Source organism: Rhinopithecus bieti, unplaced genomic scaffold (genome assembly GCF_001698545.2).
Source record: "Rhinopithecus bieti isolate Rb0 unplaced genomic scaffold, ASM169854v2 scaffold_3527, whole genome shotgun sequence".
Classification (NCBI taxonomy): domain Eukaryota; kingdom Metazoa; phylum Chordata; class Mammalia; order Primates; family Cercopithecidae; genus Rhinopithecus; species Rhinopithecus bieti.
The window spans coordinates 737,529-759,885 of NW_016804488.1; the positions used below are offsets into that span (position 1 = coordinate 737,529).

At 40.9% G+C, this 22,357-nt stretch overlaps 1 protein-coding gene and 1 pseudogene across 1 annotated transcript in view; one reads left to right on the top strand and one right to left on the bottom strand.

Moving 5' to 3' along the window:
* ABCA13 (ATP binding cassette subfamily A member 13) overlaps positions 1-22,357 on the top strand; it is a 503,546-nt gene that overhangs the window by 141,129 nt on the left and 340,060 nt on the right. The window contains 2 exon segments of the mRNA XM_017868548.1: positions 1,695-1,834; positions 19,323-19,436. Coding sequence (XP_017724037.1) covers positions 1,695-1,834; positions 19,323-19,436 — 254 coding nt within the window.
* LOC108527347 (non-histone chromosomal protein HMG-17 pseudogene) lies at positions 49-393 on the bottom strand (annotated as a pseudogene).

A 22,357-nucleotide genomic window follows, 5' to 3' on the forward strand; every position in this document is an offset into this window, starting at 1 on the left:
TTTTTTTTTTTTTAAAAAAAAAGTAAAACAAATTTCTGCATTTTTATGAAACTTGATAAAAAATAGTATTTCAAACTGTACAGTCACCAGAAGTACACAGTTATCCAAAATGCACACACTTCACTTGGCATCTCCAGCACCTTCAGCTTTCTGTGCCTGGTCTGTTTTGGCATCTCTGTTTTCTGCAGGGTTATTCCCCTCCTTGCCAGCATCAGCTTTTCCCTTTTTCCCTTTGGGTACCTTCTCTCCCTTCTTTGCAGGGGCCTTTTTAGGCTTGGGCTCTGGCTTTGGAGGAGCAGATTTAGCAGACAACTTTGCGGATCTTCTCTGTGGTTCGTCCTTCACCTTGGCTTTATCTCCTTTAGCATCCCCTTCAGCCTTTCTCTTGGGCATGGTGGGGACAGTGGCGGAACATAGGTGCTGGACGCGGGATGCAGCGCGTGTGGGCTTTGGTAGGTCCGGGGGTCGTTCTCGCCTCTTCTTCTTCACACTGCTCTAAAATAATATTTTCATTTTAAATGTTCTCTAGATGGGTAAAGAAATAGTTATACTGAAGTATTCCTTGCTAGCTTAAAACCTTATAAGATTTAGTTCCCACCCATTATGGTGATGAAATATCTACCCTCCTCAGGTAACCATTGATTTAGACAATTTAGCTAAGTAAATCTTTAATTGAAATCAACTAGCACCACAAGACTCATGAGAGCCACCAAGAGGAATTAAGTACTTGCGTGAAAATAAGGCAATTTAATATGTCAAAATTAGTAAGTTTGATAGTTCTGCATGGGTTCATTAAAGACAATTCAGTAGTAACTTGTAAAGCTGACTTCATAACAAAAGCTCAGTTTTGGTCTCAATATTGTGACTATTGAAATGAGAATTTTCTTGATGAAAAACCAGATTTATTTTTTTAATTGTCATTTTCATTTTCAAGTGTCCGTATCATTATTTAACACTCTTTTTGATTACTTAGTTTGAAAATGTAAGTCATTCTTTCCTGCCTTTGAAGTCACTTAAGTGAACACAGTATCGTGAAGTTTCTTATGCGATGAGAGGGGCTGAAAACTGTAACAGGGAAAAAAATCTTGTTTTACTTCCTGTCTTTGTTTATTTGGTGTTGCTATAAAGGAATACCAGATGCTGGGTAATTTGTAAAGAAAAGAGGTTTGTTTGGCTCACAGTTCTGTGGACTATACAAAAAGCATGGCACCAGTATCTGCTTCTGGTGAGGCCTCGGGCTGTTTCCACTCATGACAGAAATTGAAGGGGAACTGCCATGTGCAGAGATCACAGGACAAGAGAGGAAGCAAGAGAAGGGGAGGAGGGAGGTGCCAGGCTGTTTTTGTGTTTGTTTGTTTGTTTGTTTTTTAACAAGCAGCTCTCTTGGGAACTAATAGAGTGAGAACTACACTCATTACTATGACAGTGGCACCAAAACATTCATGAGGGATCTGCCCCCATGATCTAAAGATCTCTTGTTAGGCTCCACCTCCAATGTTGGGGATCAAATTTCAACTTGAGGTTTGGGAGGTCAGGCATTCAAACTATAGCACTCCCAAAGTTCAGAGTCATGTCAGAAAAAAATATGTCTATCATTGAAAATGAGGCATCCTGGATATGTGAATGTATTTCCCTATTAACCTAGGCATTGTGTATCATCAGTAATGTATTTTTTCTCTTTCTAATTGCAACAGCACCATTTTGCTTGAAGCTTTATCAGGAAATTCTACAATTGCCAAATGGTGCTTTGGTGTGGACCTTCCTAAAACCCATATTGCATGGAAAAATACTATATACACCAAACACTCCAGAAATTAACAAGGTCATTCAAAAGGTAAGTTAAAATGAATGAGAATCATATAGACCTTCCTAAATCGGGAAGGAATCTTTAAAAATGTCTGACATAATTATTATGCGCCTTGGATTATGTAAAAGGCTCTTGTGTTGGATCTATTTCATTTTAGCCTGAGTGTTTTTCCTGTCATTGTTGTTGTTAAATCTGGATTTGCTGACTCCTTCCTTTAGAGGACACTTTGGGGGTTGGGGTTGTTATTTAGAATAATTAATGCAGTGAACTTACAGAACTCTAATTTTAAAAGTCAAGGACAATGAGACAGAGAGGAGGACTGTTTGGAGTAATTCCAGTAAAACTTCGAGAACAAATGCTAATCTGTTTTGCTGGGTACATCCAACAATTAAGAAAGAATCAGACATGGTACATACAAACTGATGTATTAGCAGTTAGTTAGTATTTTGGTTAGTGATGTTTCTGAATTCACTGTGAGGTTTTGCTTCACCCTTTGGAGAATAAGGTGAGATGAAGACACCAAAGCAGGGTTTACCCAGGAGGAATTTAGACACTATATGGCTCTGCTTATTTTCCTTTTCTTACATTGTTTAACCTCTCAAATCTGTTTACTGCAGGATTTGTTATTACTAATATTTGCAATTTCTTTTTAAATAATTGTGTTGTATTTTCCTGGAGTCTTTTCTTGCCAGCTGGGCACCTGGAAAGGGGATATTTTACCAAGGACATAGGAATAACTTTGTCTTATTGTCAAACACAGAAGAGAAGATATCTGTACTATTCATGTTAAACTTCCAAGCCTCAAATAGTATTAATAACTTGGAAACTGTGATCATATGGCAGGGGATCATATGAACAGTTAGGTCATTTTTTATCAAACTTGCCTTCACGAGTTTCATGCTCCTGACCCATGGTTGCTGTGTGAGGTCACAGCACTATTTCCCGTAAGTTCCCTTTCCCACTTTGCCACCTACCTCAGGGGCTACATTTACCTTTGCCTACTCTGAATGGTATTTGAACTTTAAAACGTTTATTTAATTTTTAAAATTTTTGTTTTGTTTTGTTTTTTGGAGAGACCGAGTCTGGCTCTGTCACCCAGACTGGAGTGCAGTGGTGCAATCATAGCTCACTGAAAACTTGCACTCCTTGGCTCAAGCAGTTTTCCTGCCTCAGTCTCCCGAAGTGCTGAGATTACAGGTGTGTGCCCCCACGCCCTGCTAACATTTTAGTTTTTTTTTTTTTTTTTGTAGAGGCATAGTCTTTCTACTTGCTAAAAAAAAAAAACCTTGGTAGTGTCCTTTTGGAGGGGTATTTGCCTAAAGTCTGTACTCTCACATGGAACGGCATTGATCACCATATATGCTTGGTGTGAGCTGTGCTGTTGGGCAGGACCTCTGGCCTCACAGCTACCATCCTAGGACTGGAGCCTCTGCACCATTACTTGAATTTCCTCAGTGTAGCAAGTTTTTTAGGGTTTTGGATATTTAAGGAATTTCACAGAAAATGGCTCCATATCACAGCTCTATTTTAAATTCAAAATTTAAAAATAGGCCATGACTTTAAAAAACGATATGCTATATTATTATGTTACTATTATTAATACATGAGTACAGCATTGCATATTATGCTGTATTCTGCGGTATAACCATTAGTATGATGATCTCTGCTTTTAAAGAGCTCACCCTATTGTGGGGAAGAGAAGGCAAATAGCTGAAGAAATAATTTAGATATACCATGCTGTAAGGACCATTCAGTGCAGCAGAGGCACAGGCTGGGTGGGGCAGCTGGTCTCCCTGGAAAGAAAGACTGGGCAAAGCACTTGGAAGGATGGGTTGTATAAGCCCCTGTGAGGTGGAGACGGGAGGACTCTGGGCCTGGAGAGAGGTGTGGGGAGGTGCTAAGCCCCACATATGTGTTCTGAGAATGATGAGAATTTTGAAAATCATCAAAACTTCACTGGTTCTTGCTTAGCCCCTTTTAGATCTTACAGGCAGTGTTAAGAGTTGATGTCTTTTTCACTTATTTAAAATGGTTAACAAATTTGCATGCAGGTGTCCTGGTTTTGCACTTATAAAGCTGATTTTATGGCATTGTACCTGGGACGAATTATCCTAGCAGTCAGCCATGGCTATTTGGTTTTATGAAAATTGTTTCTAGTCATTAGACTCATGGTCTAAAGTCCCGCAGAGCTGGGAGATGCTTGTAGCTTTGCCACTTGGGCTATGTGAAGCAATATTATCTACAGTGTTGGAGTGGCCCATGCTATAAATTATTTAAGACATGGTCTTTTTTTCTCCATTACTTCTTGTTAGGTGGAACCATCTGAAGTTGCCATTTTTGCAGGAAAAAAATCTATAAAAGTTGGTAATTTCATTTGGTTTAACTTGTAACAGCACAGGTGGCACACAGAAGCATGATGCTGTGGTAAGAAACGTGTGTGTGTGTTGGAAGACTGGATTTTGGTCCCCGTTTTCCTAACTCTCTGTGTGACCTTGGGCTTATTGCATTTTCTTTGAAGGACTCTTCTCTGTCTCTGACATGAAAGACTTGAGTAGATCTGTGATTTTCAGTCATCTGGGAGATGGCTCTTCCTGGGGAATGCATCAGAATTACTCAGGGACCATTAGTAAGGCCTTCCCCCTTCTGGGCTCTGATATCCCCTGCCCTGGACACTTGCACCCGTCACATCTATCCATACCCTTCCACGGAGCTGTGTGCACCTCCATCTATCAGCCTTAAAGACAGTGGAAGTCAAGCACTTTCATGAACCAGAAAAAAAAGATGGCCAAAATTTCTAGAGAGTGTTAAAAGATAAACTTAGGGACATTAAAATTTCAGTAAGTTTATTTGAGTATTCGGTTATTCATGAATTAGGCAATGCTAGACAATTCAACCCTCCACTGACCATGTTGGGGTGTGGGATATGGGGTAATAGAAGAAGCTTGTATAAAGTGTTTGCTGCAGCAAGAGGGAGAAAATATATTTGTTAAAGTCAAAAGTCCCCAGTTGGAGGTTAGTTGGAGGTTTGTGATTGCTTAGTCTTAACTTTTGTTTTACTGTTTGCATTGCACTGGGTTTTGGTTTGCTTACATAGGAACTCAAGGTGCCACAGCCGTCTTAGCCTTAATAGCCTCCCGATCAACTATTTTAACAGGAGTTAATTTAACTTATACTTCTAAGGGTGTCAGACTCAGTATTTGCAAAGGAATTGATGATATTTCCATGTTATTGGTCAAGAGATTCCTCCGATGCATTAGTATGCTCTTTTTATTTTGTAGGTCAGAGTTGTGTTCGGTTTTGGCCTCGGCTGATGAAAAATTGAAGAACGATGTGTAGACACAATGTGAGCTTGAACGGAGGCTATGAAAGAAAAACAGATAAAAGGACATATTGTTTTCCCAAGAATAAGTAGCATGCCTGAAATGATACTTCAGTGAGAATCATGAGGCACATTCTAGGCCCCTGCTGCCCAAAGTAGGTTTAGTTTGGGCTCCTACGGGATGTATAAGTCCATGAAAGTGGACCGTCTTGTTTTCATCTAGCTCTCTCCCTTTGGCCAAGTTATTTGAACTGTCGTGCTCAGTGTCCTCCTTTGTGAAACTGGGCTAAATAATAACTCTCTCTCAGTGCCATTTGGAAGTGCAAAAAATACCAGAAATAATATTCAGAAAATAGTAAACCAATGGGATCTCCTCCCCTAAAAATGTTATTCAAAGAAATGCGTTCTGCCATTGTTGCCTCTGGGGAGTGGGGAAGACGGATGTCACTTCAGAAAGAAGAAAGAGATGGTGGAGGCCAGTGGTTCCAACCAGGGTGGGGTCGGAGAAATTTTACCCAACTGGGCACATGTGACAGTATCTGAAGATATTTTTAGTGTCACAAGTAGAAGGTGCTGCTGGCATCTGGAGGCTGGAGGCCAGGGATGCTCCTAAACATCCTACAATGCACGGGACAGCCCCCACCCCCAAACAAACAACGATCTGGCTTACAATGTTAGTGGTGCTGAGGTTGAGAAACCCCAGCCAGATGGGAGGGGGTGGGAGTCCCTGGGAAGAGAAGGATGAAAGTAGAGGAAGTTAGCGGTCAGGTGGGCATCCTGGCTTCTCCTCTGGTGACTGGTGACGGTCCCAAACAGGAGCTGTGGGATGATGGAGGAGCTGCAAGCTGAGGGCGTTGGCCCTACCCATGTGTCTTGGGGCATAGTCCCTGTGTAGGCTGGCCCTGAGCTAGCATGTGGTCCTAGCAGTGTGGCTGAGCAGAGGAGCAGAGGAAGGATACCTGAATTAGTGTCTCTGAGCATGGAGTAGAAGGGAGCCAGATTTCCCTGACGTCCATGTCCTGAGCCAGCAGGCCTTGGGGACCTGCTATGAGCCGGCTGCCATGAGAGCGAGGTGGCCTCAGCACCAAGCTGGTCTAGGCCAGGCTGGCAGAGGAGTTGGCTGAGACTCAGAAAGCAGGAGCTGAGGTGAGAAGGAAGCAGCAAGGCAGCAGCCAGACCCCGAGGTTCCAGGTAAGATGTGGGCCTTGGCAGCACCACAGATAGGCAGATGAGGCACATGGCTGTGGGAGTCCTGGGCCCTCCACCCCTGACTGTCACCAGGCTGCCCCTGGAGAACATCAGGGGGTTTGAGCATTCACCCCAAAGAGCCTGAATCACTCAGAAGATGCTGTTTGAACAGGGAGCCACTGTCAGCTGTCAGCAGGCAATTTTAAGACTTTGTTCTCTTTTCACCATCCCCAGTGGGTAAAAACTGGATCAGTTACAGGAAATAGAGAACTACATTTTCTTAGGAGCCCCAAGCAGTGGAGTGTTAGATATTTGGCTTTGTGGCATCATATGTCCGTATATATAACATCAATCAGGACACAGAGCAGGTCCCATAAAATGGCAGCCCTACCATGGGCACCTGCCTGATCCTCTGTCTGGAAGCCATCCGCAGAGGAGGGACTCTGGTAGTTACGTTTGTTTCCAAGTCTTCCCATGCTGCTCAAGATGGCAAAGCTTTTCAGTAACCTTGTGTATCACTCCAGACATGGCAGCAGCAGCCCATACCTATCTGGAATTTAAATGTCACACTTCCTTGAGATCCAGTGTGCCTGAGAGGCATGTCTTCACCTGACCACTGTGTTGGAGAGGTCCTTCCTTCTTTCAGGCTGGCCTCAGCAGGTGGCAGAGATCAGAGAGGGGCCACCAGCAGTGACCCAGGCAGCCAAGCCACATCTCTCCCCAAGCCCTCTCTCCCTGTCCTCTCAATGCCCAGGGCAGCCAGTGCTCCTACCTCTAGTTCCAGCTGTGGGGGGCTCCAGCTGTCTTTGTCTTGCCTTTTTTGTTCCTAGAGCTCATCCTCCAACCTTCTTAAGAGGTATGTTCTCTCTTCAAGCACCCCCTGACAGGCACTGTGTGTTTTTGCTTTGTTTTAAAATTAACATAGAGTAAGTTTGGCAGGTTTTTTTTTCGGTCAACAGCTCTCACATTTGTCTGGATCAGTACACAGAACAGTTTCATTGCCCGAGCCCACACCAAATCCTTCATTTTGTCCCTTGGTAATCACACTGTCTTCCCACCCTAAACCCATCTGTTCTCTGTCACTATAGGTTTTTCTTTGTGAGAATGCCCTATAATGGAATCATCATCTGTAACTTTGAAAGTGGTCTCTTTTGCTCAGTATGAGGGCTGCGATTCACCCAGGTCATTGTGTGTATCAGCAGTTGCCTCCTCTTTATTGCCAAGTGGTATTCTGTGGTGTGGATTCACTGCAGTTTGTTCATCCATTCACCCACTAAAGGGCAAGTGGGTTTTCTTCTAGTCTTTGCCGATTATCAGTGGAACTATTTTCTTGCTTTTGTCACTACTTGAAATTATCTCATTGACTTACAGGTGTACTTGTTTATTATTTGTCTCCTGCTGTGATACAAGCCTCATGAGGGGTGGGAGCTTGTCTGTCTTCTTGACCACCATCCCCATTGCCTAGAAGAATGCTAGGAATACCTTCAGCAGTGGCTATTGAATAAGTTAAAGAACAATAATTATTTGACTCTTGTACCCACTTGAGCCAAAGACATTCTGGTGTTAAATATACAAGGGAGATAGAGTAGACCATATGCCAAGCCCTCTGCCCCCTGTCAGAGCCAGGTCTTAGCTTTGCAGATCTGCAACAGGATTGTCTGAGTTTAGCAGTAGTGAGTGCCATCAAGAAGATTATCTCCCATGGTCATTAATTTCATTTACTGAGCCTGGACCAGGCGCTGTGTGTGGATTATCTCACGTATGCTTCACAACCACCACTGCAGGTGGGTGCTAATATCCCCATTGTATAGCTAGGAAAATCAAGGTTGAGAGAGGATAAGTTAGCCTGACCAGGGTCACACACACTCCGCAAGTGGCAGAGCTGAAATTCAGGCCCAGTATATTATTTTGAAGTCTTAGATATACTGCCTGTGATATGGTTTGGCTGTGCCCCCACCCACATCTCACTTTGAATTGTAATAATCCCCACATGTCAAGGGCAGGGCCAGGTGGAGATAACTGAATCATTGGGGCAGTTTTCCCCGTACTGTTCTCGTGAGAGTGAATAAGTCTTATGAGATCTGAAGGTTTTATAAATGGGAGTTCCCCTGCACGAGCTGTCTTGCCTGCCACCATGTAAGACATGACTTTGATCATCATTTCTCTTCTGCCATGATTATGAGGCCTCCCTAGCCATGTGGAACTGTGAGTCAACTAAACCTCTTTCTTTTATAAATTACTTAGTCTCAGGTATGTCTTTACTAGCAGCATGAGAACAGACTAATACAGCCTGTATAAGTTTTCTCAGGCTGCTATAACACAATACCACAGATTGGCTTAAACAACAGAAATTTATTTTCTCAATGTTGTGGAGGCCGAAGGACCATGATCAAGGTGTTGGCAGGGCTGATTTTTCCTGAGACCTCTGACTTGCAGACAGCCGTCTTCTCCTTGTGTCCTTGCATGGTTGTCCCTCTGTGTGTGTGCCCTAATCTCCTCTTTTTATAAGGACATCAGTTATATGGATTACAGTCCACTCCAATGATCTCATTTTAACTTAATTGATGATTTAAATAGGATCTTTAAAGACCTATTTCCAAACAAGGCCACATTCCGGAATACTGAGGGTTGAGACTTCAGCATATGAATTTGGAAAGCACATAATTCAGCCAGCCCACAACAGTGCCTCTTTGGAATGATCTTTTACCATCTGTAAATGGAAATAATTAGAGCTATCTATGAAACTTGCAAACCCTGTCCTTATGGTTTTGCAGCTGGTTATGGAATCATATTGAACAATAGTAGCCCAGGGAGGCTAGTATGCTAATTACTACAGGAACATAGGACTGCATACTTAAAAAAAAAAAAAAAAAAACAAGCAACAAAAAAGTAGGAAGCACTTGGAAACCAGTTGCAGGTCATCTCTCAGCAGCCACCTGTCCTCGGGACCTATATGAATTCCCCACTGAACCTTGAATGTTCACAATGCATGGCATTTGTTCCCTGGGAATGTACCAGGGCAGGGTCCAATCTCACTCATCTGTGTTAACTGCCTAGCACAGTACAATGATGCACAGTGTTTGCTTGTAAATAGCTTGTTAAACTGCATTTACGTATGAAGATTTTTGTTGCAAAGCCATTTGGAGGAGGAGAAGATATGGTTCAAATTGCTTTCTTAATTAAAAATTTTCCCTAAAAGTTGAGCTAAACGTTACTTTCCCCTTCCCTTTGGTCACTAGAGACCTCCTCTGTCAGAGAACCAACAATGTCTTCTTTATTCTGACAATAGTTTGCTCTGAAGTTACTGAAGCAGTAACTTAGACATGCCTATCCATGGGAGGCCTGCTAATTTGTGCCTGAGCAAATTTTTGCAGACTGAGGATGGCTTGCATCTGGTGGCAGGAAAGCTGATCCATAATGGCCAACTTTTAGTTTTCCCTGTAGTCTAGGTATGTTCTGTCAATAGGGCTTGGTGCTGGGTACATGAGCCAAGGACTGAGAACCAGGAACCTACTGGTGACTATGACCACCCTGTGGCTATTGTGCAGAACCCTACCTTACATGAGGCATCAAAGCACTGGCATCTCTGCCTTAACCTCCCTCATGCCCTTAGATTAGCTTCTGTGGCTTCTTCATACCTTTGCCAACATCACATCCCAAGAGGTTTTTTTTTTTTTTCCTTTTTCAAAAAATACAGATAGTGCTTGAAACTGCCGCTTTTGGTACTTTCAGTGATCTTGACATATTTAAGAACTCTGATTACTTTTTCTTGGTCTTTTCGTGGCATCTCATTTTTTGCTGTTTCCTGAGTGCAGTGTCCATTTTGTTATTAGCCAATGTATCAGTCAAGGTTCAAGCAGAAAACTGGTTAAGTTTAATGTGAATAATTATTACTATAAAAAGGCATTGGAGTAAAGTCGCATTGGCTATCAATAGTGAAGAGATCTCTAAATAATGCAGCAATGGCAGATAAAGGGAATAACTCTTGCCCCTAGAGCTGGAGCAGAGAACCCAAGGAAGAAACAAAACTAGAAGTAGCTTACCCATCCAGGCTTGAAATCCAGACCCTACTGAAGTTAGCACAACCATGGTCCACAGTATGGCAGAGAAAATCACTGAGGTGAGTGGTAATTGCCGTGAATCTGAACTCTGGGGTGAATCTGCCTATGAGAAGGTGCCATGTGCCGCTGGTTGTACACATCGCAGGAGCTGAGGTTTAGAGAAGCTACATGTCGGGGAATCCAGGAGCTTGCTCCATGGGAGCCTGTTGGAAGCAGCACACCGGAATCTGGAAGAGAAAATCCCTCTTCCTCCACTGTCCCTCCAGAGCTCTCTTCTGGCAAAGCTTAACATTGCATCAATTGGCAAGGGAGAATGTCTAAAAGGCCCAACTTTATTATTGCAGAACAGGCAATGAAGGGTGAATTTCGAGTTGTGAGAAGGTAAATTAATAACTGGCCAGCTGTAAATTGGTTTCTTTGTTTTAGACTATTGAAGTACAAAGAGTTTCCATAAAGCACGTGAGTTCTTAAATGTAAGTTTTAATCTGTCAAACATATATTGAATAGAGGGAAGAATTACCTGCTCTAATCCTGACACTGCTAAGAATTCATGTTGGTTGGAAACCTCATTTATGCCTTATACCTACAATAGGGGTTGGCAATTGTCATACACCTTTTGCAGGTAAAGAAAGTGAGTCTTAGGGGTAAGTAACCTTATCAAGAGCTGTCAAGAGGAGGCAGAGATGGGATTTGAAACAAAGACTGTTTAACTCTAAGGCCAATGTTTTATTTTTTCTGTTATATTTTACTGTATTCTCCAAGTAGAAATTCACATGTCAGTATATCTATTTCTGCCTCAGAGGAACTGCTTGTGGTATGAAGGAGATGTGGAGTCCCAGTGATAAGGGCATGGGGAAGACTGCTTCCTATGGAAGGAGATGGCCTCAAGCTGCCAAATTGGAATATCAGGTTATGATGGGCAGAGATCGGCTGTCAGTCTCATCTATCTGGTATAGTGGATTCTGATTGGATCTGGAGCAACAGAGCAGGACAGATACAGTTTTACATTTGCTCATAGTTCCCGAACTCTAACATCAATAATTTTGCTGTTTTAAATGCAGATTGAATCACTCTTTATTGAGCACTTACTTCTGTAAGGTTAGAGGAACCATCACGTACACTGTATTAGTCCATCCTCACACTGTTATGAAGAAATACAGGAAACCGGGTAATTTATAAAGGAAAGAGGTTTAACTGACTCACAGTTTTGCATGGCTGGGGAGGCCTCAGGAAACTTACAATCATAGTGGAAGGCACCTTTTCACAGGGCAGCAGGAGAGAATGAGAACTGAGCAAAGGGGGAAGGCCCTTATAAAACCATCAGATTTCGTGAGAACTTACTCACTATCACAAGAATAGCATGGGGGAACTGCCCCCATGATTCAATTACCTCCCACCATGTTCCTCTCATGACATAAGGGGATTATGGGAAGTACAATTCAAGATGTGATTTGGGTGGGGACACAGCCAAACAATATCAGACACTTTCCCAAGTCCTCCCTCATTTACTTCTCACAAGAACCCCAGGGAGTAGACATTGTTAAATCCATTTTATAGATTAAAATACTAAGAATTGGGAATGTTTACATTCCCAAGTTTATTAGCTGATAAACCGAAGCTCATGGCTTGAATCCAAATTTGGCAGACTCTGCAGCCAATTTACTTTCATTGGCCATATTTACAGTATTTGTTATAAAATAATAAGGATACTGTATACTAAAGCTTCTTTCACTACCATCAGTTTGGGATACTGGGTACCTAATTGACCTCATTTTTTAAAATAACTTTGTGTAGCAATGCAAGGAATTTCACCCATCCCCAGGATTCTGGCTGCCTTCACCTTTGGGAGGATGAGAATGAAGTCACACAGTTCAAAGATATTTATTTGTTTGTAAGCAGTAGAGATGGGAAACAACTTGGCCATCAACACAGAGTTTGGTGAATAAGATATAGACTGATCTTCAGGAGAATATCAGGCAAAGTGAAGAATATGCACAGGCTATTGCTAATGTTGTCATTAAATGGACACAAAGCCTGATAACTAACTTCCATAGAAGTAAAAATTCTTGGTTCCATGATACTTATTAAAGATGAAAAATGCCAGTGAAGTGGAATCTGCCTAAGCCTGGAGTCTACATAAACCTGTACAGGCTGGAAGTGCACAGGCTCTGCACATATGTGGGGCTACTTACAAGTGCAGAGCAATGGGGAAGGGCACTGGTGGGACCTTTAGGCAGGTCAAGGTCTTTCCCAGGGAGCCCCAGAGAGAGAACAAAATTCATTGCAATCCGCTTTCTGACTGTAGGCATCGAATCAGTTATTGGAAAGTTAGTTGTCAGTGGTTCAGCGAGGCTCTTGGATGGGTGAAAGTGGCCAATATGGAACATTTTATCAAAACTCAGCAAAGTTGCTGAGTAGGAGTAATTACATTTTACAAGTGGCCTTGTTTGATATAATCTCCTATAAAATAACAGTTCTCTAAGACTGCAGTATCAGTAGACCTGTGAATGTACTTTTTCTGTGAGACTAGATAACATCCAAACCCTCAGATAAGCACAGATATTCCTCTTTTACTGACCTTGGATACCTGCAATTTTCCATCATTTCTCTTCCTGTCTGCTTGAATTGGTGGTCTATTAGATACAATATTAATTCATTTATTAGTGAAATAGCACATTAGAACATGAGGAAAAATTATAAATACATAGTTTAAAAAAATAATTTAAAAAACCCAAGATGTATTTTAAGCAAATGAAAAGATGCTCAAATTTAAGTAATAGTAAGAGATATGCAAATCCCCAAAATGAGATATCCACAAATGAGATATCATATCAAAATGGTAAAGGCTCAAAATTTGATATATTTTGTTGTTTGGAGGTATTAGGAGAGAGTCACTCCTAATACCTTGCTGTTGGGAGTATATTCTTGTGATATCTTTGAGGCCATGTTGGGAATATCTATCAATACTACAAAGACAGCTATCAGCACATGCAAAAAAGGATATTTATTGTGCCATTGTTTGTAAGCAGTAGAGATGGGAAACAGAGACTGGACATCAATACAGAATTGATTGAATCAGATACAGACTGATCTTCAAGAGAATTTCAGGAAAAGTGAAAAAGAACGTGGATAGTATGAGTGAAGAAAAACAGAATACCAACATATGCACCTGTTTTTGAAAACATATAGATAAACTCAGGGGTTCCACGTTGAAGAACCAATAATGATGCTTCCTCTGCATTTGAAACTGGGCTTCTAGGGCACAGAGTAGAAACCTTTTGAAGGCTTGGAATTTGGTACATGCAAAAAATGTATACAAGATAAAATCCCAGGAAGTCTTTAAAGCTAGTTATTTCATGTTCCATTGAATTTGTGTGCCATATTGAGGACATAGGGCATTGGAAGTGAGTTTAGCCTCCTGGGGGACTGGCTGTGTGCCCTGTAAATGCCCTGTCTAACCATGTCCTCTGTATGGGAAGGTCAGGACACAGGTCTCTTTTGTTTTAGGGGCAACAGACCAACCTTTCTCTTTTCCTCCAATCCATCCATCCATCCATCCATCCATCCATCCATCCATCCATCCACTCATGCATCCGTCTATCCATTTATCTATCAATAAATTAATTCATTTATCTGTCCATCCAACCATCCATCCATTCATCCGTCCATCTACACATCTATCTGTCCATTCATCTATGCATTCATCCACTCATCTATCCACCCATCCACCCATTCATTCATCCACACATCTATTCGTTCATCCATCTGTCCATCCATCCATCCATCCATCCATCCATCCATCCATCCATCCACACATTTATCTCTTCATTCATCTATCCATTCATCCACCCATGCTATCACCACCATTCATTCATCACACATCTATTCATCATTCCATCTAGCCATCTATCCATCCATCTATCATGCTGTCCCATGCATTCATCTATCCATCCATCCATTTTCCTATTCATCCATCTGCTCATTTACCATCCATGCCATCATCCATTCCATCCATCCATCCATCCATCAATCTATCTGTTCATGCCATCCATCCATCCTCCATCCATCCATCCATCCATCCATCTATCCCATCCTTCATCCATCCATTTTATCTATCATCCACACATCCATCCATCATTCTTTATTTTTTCATCTCTTGTCCATCCATCCATCCATTATCTATCAATCCATTCTCCATTTATCTATTCATATACCGTCTCTCACAAAACATCCATCCATATCATCATATATTTATTCATTCATCCATCCATAAAATACAAATAAAAACGGACTCTATCTTTCCATTTCATCTCTCATTCATCATCTTCTATCTACCCATACACCCATTCCATGCATCCACAGAAAACATCCATCCATCCATCCATCCATCCATCCATCCATCCATCCATCCATTTATTCAACCATCCATACACCCATCTATTCATCTATTCATTCATCTGTTTGTCTATCCATCCATCCATCCACACATACATATATCATATATCTATCTATCAATTTATCCATTTATCTGTCCATCCACACATCCATCCATCCATCCATCCATCCATCCATCCATCCATCCATCCACCCACCCACCCATCCATTCATCTATCTGTCTGTCCATCCATCTATAAATTCATCCATTTATTCATCTATCCTCCCAACCATTCATTCACCCATTTTTCTGAGATGGGAAGGAAGTAGGCTCTTGTTAGTATGAAGTGCATTGAGGGGAAGTGGAGGATGCTCTATCACTGGGTTTTTCCCTGCCTGATTTTGGTCAAGTGAAAAGAAATATTTTCTTTTATCTACTCTGAATATATCTACTTGTTTCCTTTTCAAATCTTCAAATTCCTCTACCTCATTCCCCTTCGATACAATAAGAAAAAGGTCTGAATAAGGAGGGAAGAGGGTTATATAACTAAGAAAATAATTGATACAACAAAAAATAATGAATACAACAGAACAAATAAACCCAGAGCTAATATCTTGTGCTATGACCTAGTCACATTTTGATATCTTTCCTCTATTTTAAAAGAAAGAATAACTGCAAGAGAGGCATAAATCATTTTCTACAATTAAAAGTTAGTAGGTGGTGTATAAATGAAACCAAAGCCCAAGACATTTCTCCTAATTAAATGAAATGGAAATAAGAGTTTAATCACAGGATATCTGAGAATCCTGACACACTTTCAGTTGGGATTATGAGCTCTGAGCCTCATTAGTTTTCTGTAATCTTCTGAAGGTGATTAATTAAACAATATGATTATGAATTCATAGATTTAAACATGGTAAATGTATTTCAGTCCATTGCAGTCTTTATTTATTTGTTTATTTTTTTTTTGATACTCAAATGATCCCATCTGTGATTAGTGGGCACTTCTTCATTTAGAATTCCATATTCTTTTAAAAATTAACTTTTTAATTTTGAGGCAGTTGTAGATTTATATGCATTTGTAAGAAACAACAAGGAAAGATCGGTGTACCCTTCACTGGGTTTCCTAATGGTAACATCTCATGAAACTACCTATAATGCAGTATCACAAACAGGATTCTGCCATTGATACAGTTCACTTGTCTTCTGATTTCCCCAGTTTTACTGTGTGTGTGTGTGTGTGTATATTCAGTTTTATGCAGCCTTAGCACCTGTGTAGGTTTGTGTATTCATCACCAGTACCGAAGCAGAACAGTCACATCACAGCAGAGTCTCTTGCTTTACCTTCCATAACCACAGCCATTAATTCCTACACCACTCCCCACCAAGTCCCCAATCCCTGCCAGCCACCAATCAGTTCTTCATTTCTATAATTTTGTCATTTCTAGATTGTTGTATACATGGAATTATACAGTATGTATAATTTGGGATTGACTTTTTAAACTTAGCATAATTCCCTAGAGTAGTATCCATATTGTACAGATATCAGGAGTTCATTCATTTTTATTGCTGAATAACATTACCTGGTATGCGTGGTCCACAGTTTCTTTAGCCATTTACACACTGTGGTACATCTGGGTTGTTCCCAGCTTTTGGCTATTGTGTCTTCTGTTTCTCTTTTCTTGCCTTCCTGTGGATTACTTAAACATTTTTGAGCATCCTCACCCTAAGACATGATTTTAGGATACTCATCCTAAAAAATGACTTATTGATGCTGTCTTTGAGTGTATCTTTTTGTATGATGTTCTTACAAAGAACATCTGGCTCTAGATATTACAATACAGACATACCTACATGGCTTATCACAGTTCATTGGCGTTGAGATTTTACCACTTCAAGCCAGGTGTGGAAATCCACTTCGACTTAGGTCCCTTTACCTTCTCTGCTTTTAAATATCATCATCTTGACTACCAGATGGTGTTATGATTTATGTTTTAATCATCAAATACATTTCATAAAACTCATGGAAAACAGTATAGTCTGTTGCATTCACCCACATTTCTGCTCTTTCTGTTGTTTTTTTCTTCCTTCTCAATTCTCCAAGATTCCTTTTCATATTTTCATTTTTTAAAGTTTTCTTCATCTGAGAATGTCTTTATTTTATCTTCATTCCTAAAAGATACTTACATTAGATTCAGAATTCACAATGACAATTCTTTTCTTACATCGTGATTAATGTTAGGCTACTTTCTTCTGGCTCCCAGGGTTTCAGATGAGAGATTTACTAGCCTTTGAGTGGGTGTTCCCTCGAGGTAACATGTCATGGTTCTCTGGCTGCTTTAAAGCTTTTATTGTGTTCAGATTTTAGAAGTTTAATTATGGTGTGGTTTAATGTAGATTTCTCTCAGTTTATCATATTTAGTGTTTGCTTAGCTTCCTGAGTCTGTAGGTTTTTGTATTTCTACAGTTTTAGGAAGTTTTTCAACCATTATTTCCTCTTATACTCTTTCAGTTCCACTCAGTTTCTTCTTCTCTTTCAGAGAGTCCAGTGAAACCAATATCAAAATTTTTATTATTGTCCTACAGGTACTTGAGGCTCTGTTCACTTTCCTATCAATCTCCTTTCTCCCTGTTGCACAGATTGGGTGCCACACACTGATCAGCTCTCAGGTTCAGTGGTCCTCTCCTCTGCCATCTCTATTCTTCTACTGAGACCATCTAGCGAGTTCTTGTATTTGCGTTATTGCATTGTCCATGTGGTATCCATGTGGTTCTTTTTTATAACTTCTTTTTCTTCATTGAGATTTTCTGCTATTTTGTTTGCTTCAAGACAATTTGCAATTGCTTGTTGAAGCATTTTTTTATTCATGATGGGTGCTTTAAAATACTAGCCAGGTCACTCCAATATCTGATTTGTCTCAATATTGGCATCAATTGATTGTTTTTCTTAATTCAAGTTGTCTTTTCTTTGTTATTTTTTTTATAATGGGTGTTTTTCAGTTGTATCATGGGTATTTTGAGCAATATAATAGGAGACTTTGAGCCCTATGTAAAAATCTTTTATTTTTGTGGGTAGTCGTTGTACTTAGACTTAACACACAGATCTTGGCCCACTTTGTGTGCTGTGGTTCCAATAAGAGTTTAATTTTGGTTTATCTGATGCATCAGGGACTCCCTGATGCTGCTGTATGAAAGGACAGATGAGATTTCTCCAGTCCAGCTGCCTCCATGTTGGGGAGATGAACCTCCAGCAGTTGGAGAAGAAGGGGACTTCTTAGGATCCAAGGTCTTTGTTGCTTCAGGAGCCATCCTGCTGTGGGGCAGCCAGTGTTTTCAGGCCAGGTCACTTGTCACTGTGGAATACTTCTTGCCCTGTCTCCTGGGTGCTTGTTGTGGTTCCTCTACCCTCAGGGGAAGAACAACCATTTCTCTGGCTGTTCATTATCAGTGTCATCCCAGCTGATCCCCCCTTTGGTGTTGCAGAGCCAGCTTGGTTTGTTGGAAGGACTCCTGGTCCCTCCAGAGAGGCAGCCCAGTTAGGCTACCTTCTGTTACTAGAATGTTAGAAATGTGAGGTCTTCTGGGTGGGGAATTTAATGTGTGTGTGTATGTGTGTGTGTGTGTATTCTTTATTCGTAGTTTTAAAATATTTTACAGATCTTCTAAATTTGTTGCATTAATAATGTTATTCAACCTTTTTAACTGGTATAGCTGGTGTTTACTGAGTATTTACTATGTACCAGGCCTGGTGCCAAGGTATTGGAATACTAATTTGTCTTAATACTTACAAGAATCTTTATCCCTATTTTTATTGAAGGCTGAAGCTGAGACGTCAAGGTTTTTCTCTGTTTGCTGTGCTGGCTGCTTTTCAGCTCCTGTGCCACTGTGATGGTCTCCTAGTGACCCTAGGGAGATGTGGTTAGACTCTGAAACCCTCCTTAAACATTGTCCCTTTGGCATTTAGACTGCTTTCAGTATTAAATGTAATAATATTGCAATAGACATCTTCATGGAAATAGCTTTATATTTTATTTAAACGATTTCCTTAGGATAGAGTCCTTTTATCTTGAGAGAGTAAAGCATGTGCATTTTTTATGGATCAGTGACTGTATTTTTCTGATACCAAATTACTTTATAAAAGTCTTATGCCAGTGTACTCTGCCAGCAGCAATAAATGAAAAAATATACCAATTTTATTCTATCCTCAATAGTGTTGGGTACCATAAAACAAGTATTAGTTGAGAAAGTATTTTTGAGAAAGAAATGTGGGCAAGCATTGATTAATTAGGTCAGTATATATTGGGGACATATGCTCTACCCAGCAGTGACTCTGCCAAGACAGCGGTGAACAGGCAGGTAGCCCCTGGATGGACAGAGTCAAGGTGAGAGGTCTCAGAGGACTCACCCGCAATATGAGGGCATTGGAACTTTTCATGTTATTGAGGAAGGCATCAACTGGCCTGCAGGCAGATCTTTGCTCTGGTGGCCATGTCACAAACCATCCTTGTTGGAAGATTTACCATAATATAACAGCTGAATAAGAGACATATCCAAATATGCTTCATTTTGCAGGCTAATTCCACCTTTTATATTGTGGACAAGCTAAAAGCTTTATCAGAAACACTGCTGGAAATGTCCAGCCTTTTCCAGAGAAGTGGAAGTGGCCAGATGTTCAACCACCTGCAGGTGAGTGGTTGGTCTCTGCCACCGAGGGATAGGGAGCTACGTGAGAAAACATTTTGTGAATTTTCAGTATTTTACCCATGCAAGATGGTATCATTGTGAGAATGATTAATAATTTGTTAATAGTAACCTGTTCTTTAAATTCTGTATTAAGCTTAATGCTTTTTAGATTGTTTGCATACTTTTGAATTGCAGGTCTATTCAACAATCAATGATCATTTCCTCATATTCTGTATTGACAACTTAATATTTTAAAAAGGAACAACTTACAGTTTAGAATGGCCTAACTCCATTAGAGCCTGACAATCATTAATGTAAAACTTTAATTCAGGTAGATCACCTAATAATTTTTTGGGCATTTGTGTAACTTCAACTTACCTTAACTCTGATAGGATGACAAAATATGCCTGCATTTTAATTCATGTTTAGTTTTTCATTAACCACTAGGTAAGTAGTTCAGAGTACGGACTCAGGAGCTAGAATCGTTTGAGTTTGATTCCCAGCTCAACCCCTGCCACCAGTTGTGTGATCTTGGACTAGTCACTGAAATTCTCTGTGCCTTAGGTTTCTTCCCTGAGAAATGAGGAAGTGATAGTAGTTATGAGGTATAAATGGGTCAGGATACATAGAGCCTTTGGAATAGGTTTTGACACAGAGAAAATGCTACTGGGTGAGTCTGAGTTTTCCAAGAAACAGATGCCAAGGCAGGATTATATGTGCAATAATTTTATTTTGGGAAATGGCTGCTGAGCAAAGGAAGAGGAAGCTAGACAGGCTGGAAGCAAGGTTGTCAATGGTGATGGAAGTCTGACCCTGAGGAAAACAGAGAGGGAGAGGGTCGGGTGGAAGCATCCTGGTGGACCCTGCAATTTAATGGACATCAGATAAGGCTGAGAGGGAGTCACAGAGCTAAAGTCAGTTATCAAGGTAGGGGTCCCATGTCAGTGGAGTCCTGTGGCTCCTGGGAGTGGGCCTGATGTGGTGGTCATTGGTGAGGGACAGCCCATGGGAGGCGTGGCCTCAGGGCAAAGTACCATGGATTCAGAGTGCAGCAGTGGGACCTGCCATTTCCGTTTCCTGCAGTGGGAGGTCTGCGATGTTCATTCTCACAGTGACCATGGCCATATGTATTAGCTAGTATTGTAATCTTCTTTAATTTGCTTGTGCATGGATTAATCTGTTAATACAGACATCAGCAAACCTTTGCAGTTAATGGGACAGATAGTATTTTAGACTGGATAAGGTCTCTGCTGCAACTATATATATATTGTGTGCAATAATATATCATGCAATATTATAAGCACCAAGTTGAGAGTGTACAAAGATCTAGGAGAACATAAAGCAGTGCCTAACTTGGCCTCAAAAATTGGGCAGCTCCTTGTGAAGTCTCTATGGTATACCTGAGTACTACTTACTGAGTGGCCATGTCAGAAATCAAAGTCACATGTCCAACCAATTGAAGAACTTATCTTCTATAGGATAAGACGGTGTAAATTGTTCCTCTGTTTCTTAGCTTTGGGATTACGCTCAAGGGAACTTGCAGTGCCTTGGGTTTGTAGCAGTCGATGTCTATGTTCCAGGCCTGGTTGCGCCACTAGATGGAGTGGTTAGAGCCTCTGGGTAAAGCCTTAACTTTGCTCTGCTTCCCTGCTCCATCAGTAAAAGACAACAGTAACCTCATGGGGATGTTGTTGAGATTAAAAGACATGATGCATAATAACTGCCCTGCACATTGACTGGCAAATAGCGAATGCCCAGTGAAGGAAGATAAATAAGATTCCAAAAAAGAAAAGCAAACACCAAACTTTCATGATAAAGTCTTGTCATCCTTAGACAAGATTAGTTAAAACCATCACATGTAATAAGGTGAATGTGAGAAATAAAAGAGCTAATTACAAAGGGTACATTTTATTTGAGAATTCCTATCTGGAGCTCCTGTGTTATCAGGTTATGTACTGGACCAAAATCTGGATAGCATACAAATATTCTCTAAGAAATTGGCAAATTCCAAAATTAATTCCCAGTCATTGATCCTGAGGCAGAGCCTGGATACATCAGCATCTTTCCCTCTCAGCTTCTTGCTGGTTTTTGTATGTCATAAGTGTGGGGCAGTGCAATGCAAGTACATGGATATCATTGGCAAAATAAAGGGGCAAGATGTCATTAAGTTGATGAAAAAATCTTGGAGAACTCTCCACAGTAAACAATTTGTCTCCAATCATTGACAAATGAGGCAAAGTCACAACCGTCAATAGTAATGAGAGAATAATGGTACAGATGAAGCAATGAAAGATGCTTCTGAAGATGAGTAGCAAAACATTGAGAGAGGGTTTGGGAAATTCTGAAATCCTCCCTCAGAGTTTTTGTAACGATGACCCTGTCTTTATAACTGGCCTCTGAGGAAGGCCATGCAAAGGAAAGGAAAGAATCTTATAGAAAGTAAAAGGGGTATGCCGAAGATGGCCGAATAGGAACAGCTCCAGTCTCCAACTCCCAGCGCGAGCGACACAGAAGACCGGTGATTTCTGCATTTTCAACTGAGGTACTGGGGTCATCTCACTAGGGAGTGCCGGACAATCGGTGCTGGTCAGCTGCTGCAGCCTGACCAGCGAGAGCTGAAGCAGGGCGAGGCATCGCCTCACCTGGAAGTGCAAGGGGGAAGGGAATCCGTTTTCCTAGCAAGGGGAACTGAGACACACAACACCTGGAAAATGCCAAAATGTAAAGACCATTGAGGCTAGGAAGAAACTGCATCAACTAACGAGCAAAATAACCAGTTAACATCATAATGACAGGATCAAGTTCACACATAACAATATTAACCTTAAATGTAAATGGACTAAATGCTCCAATTAAAAGACACAGACTGGCAAACTGGATAAAGAGTCAAGACCCATCAGTCTGCTGTATTCAGGAGACTATCT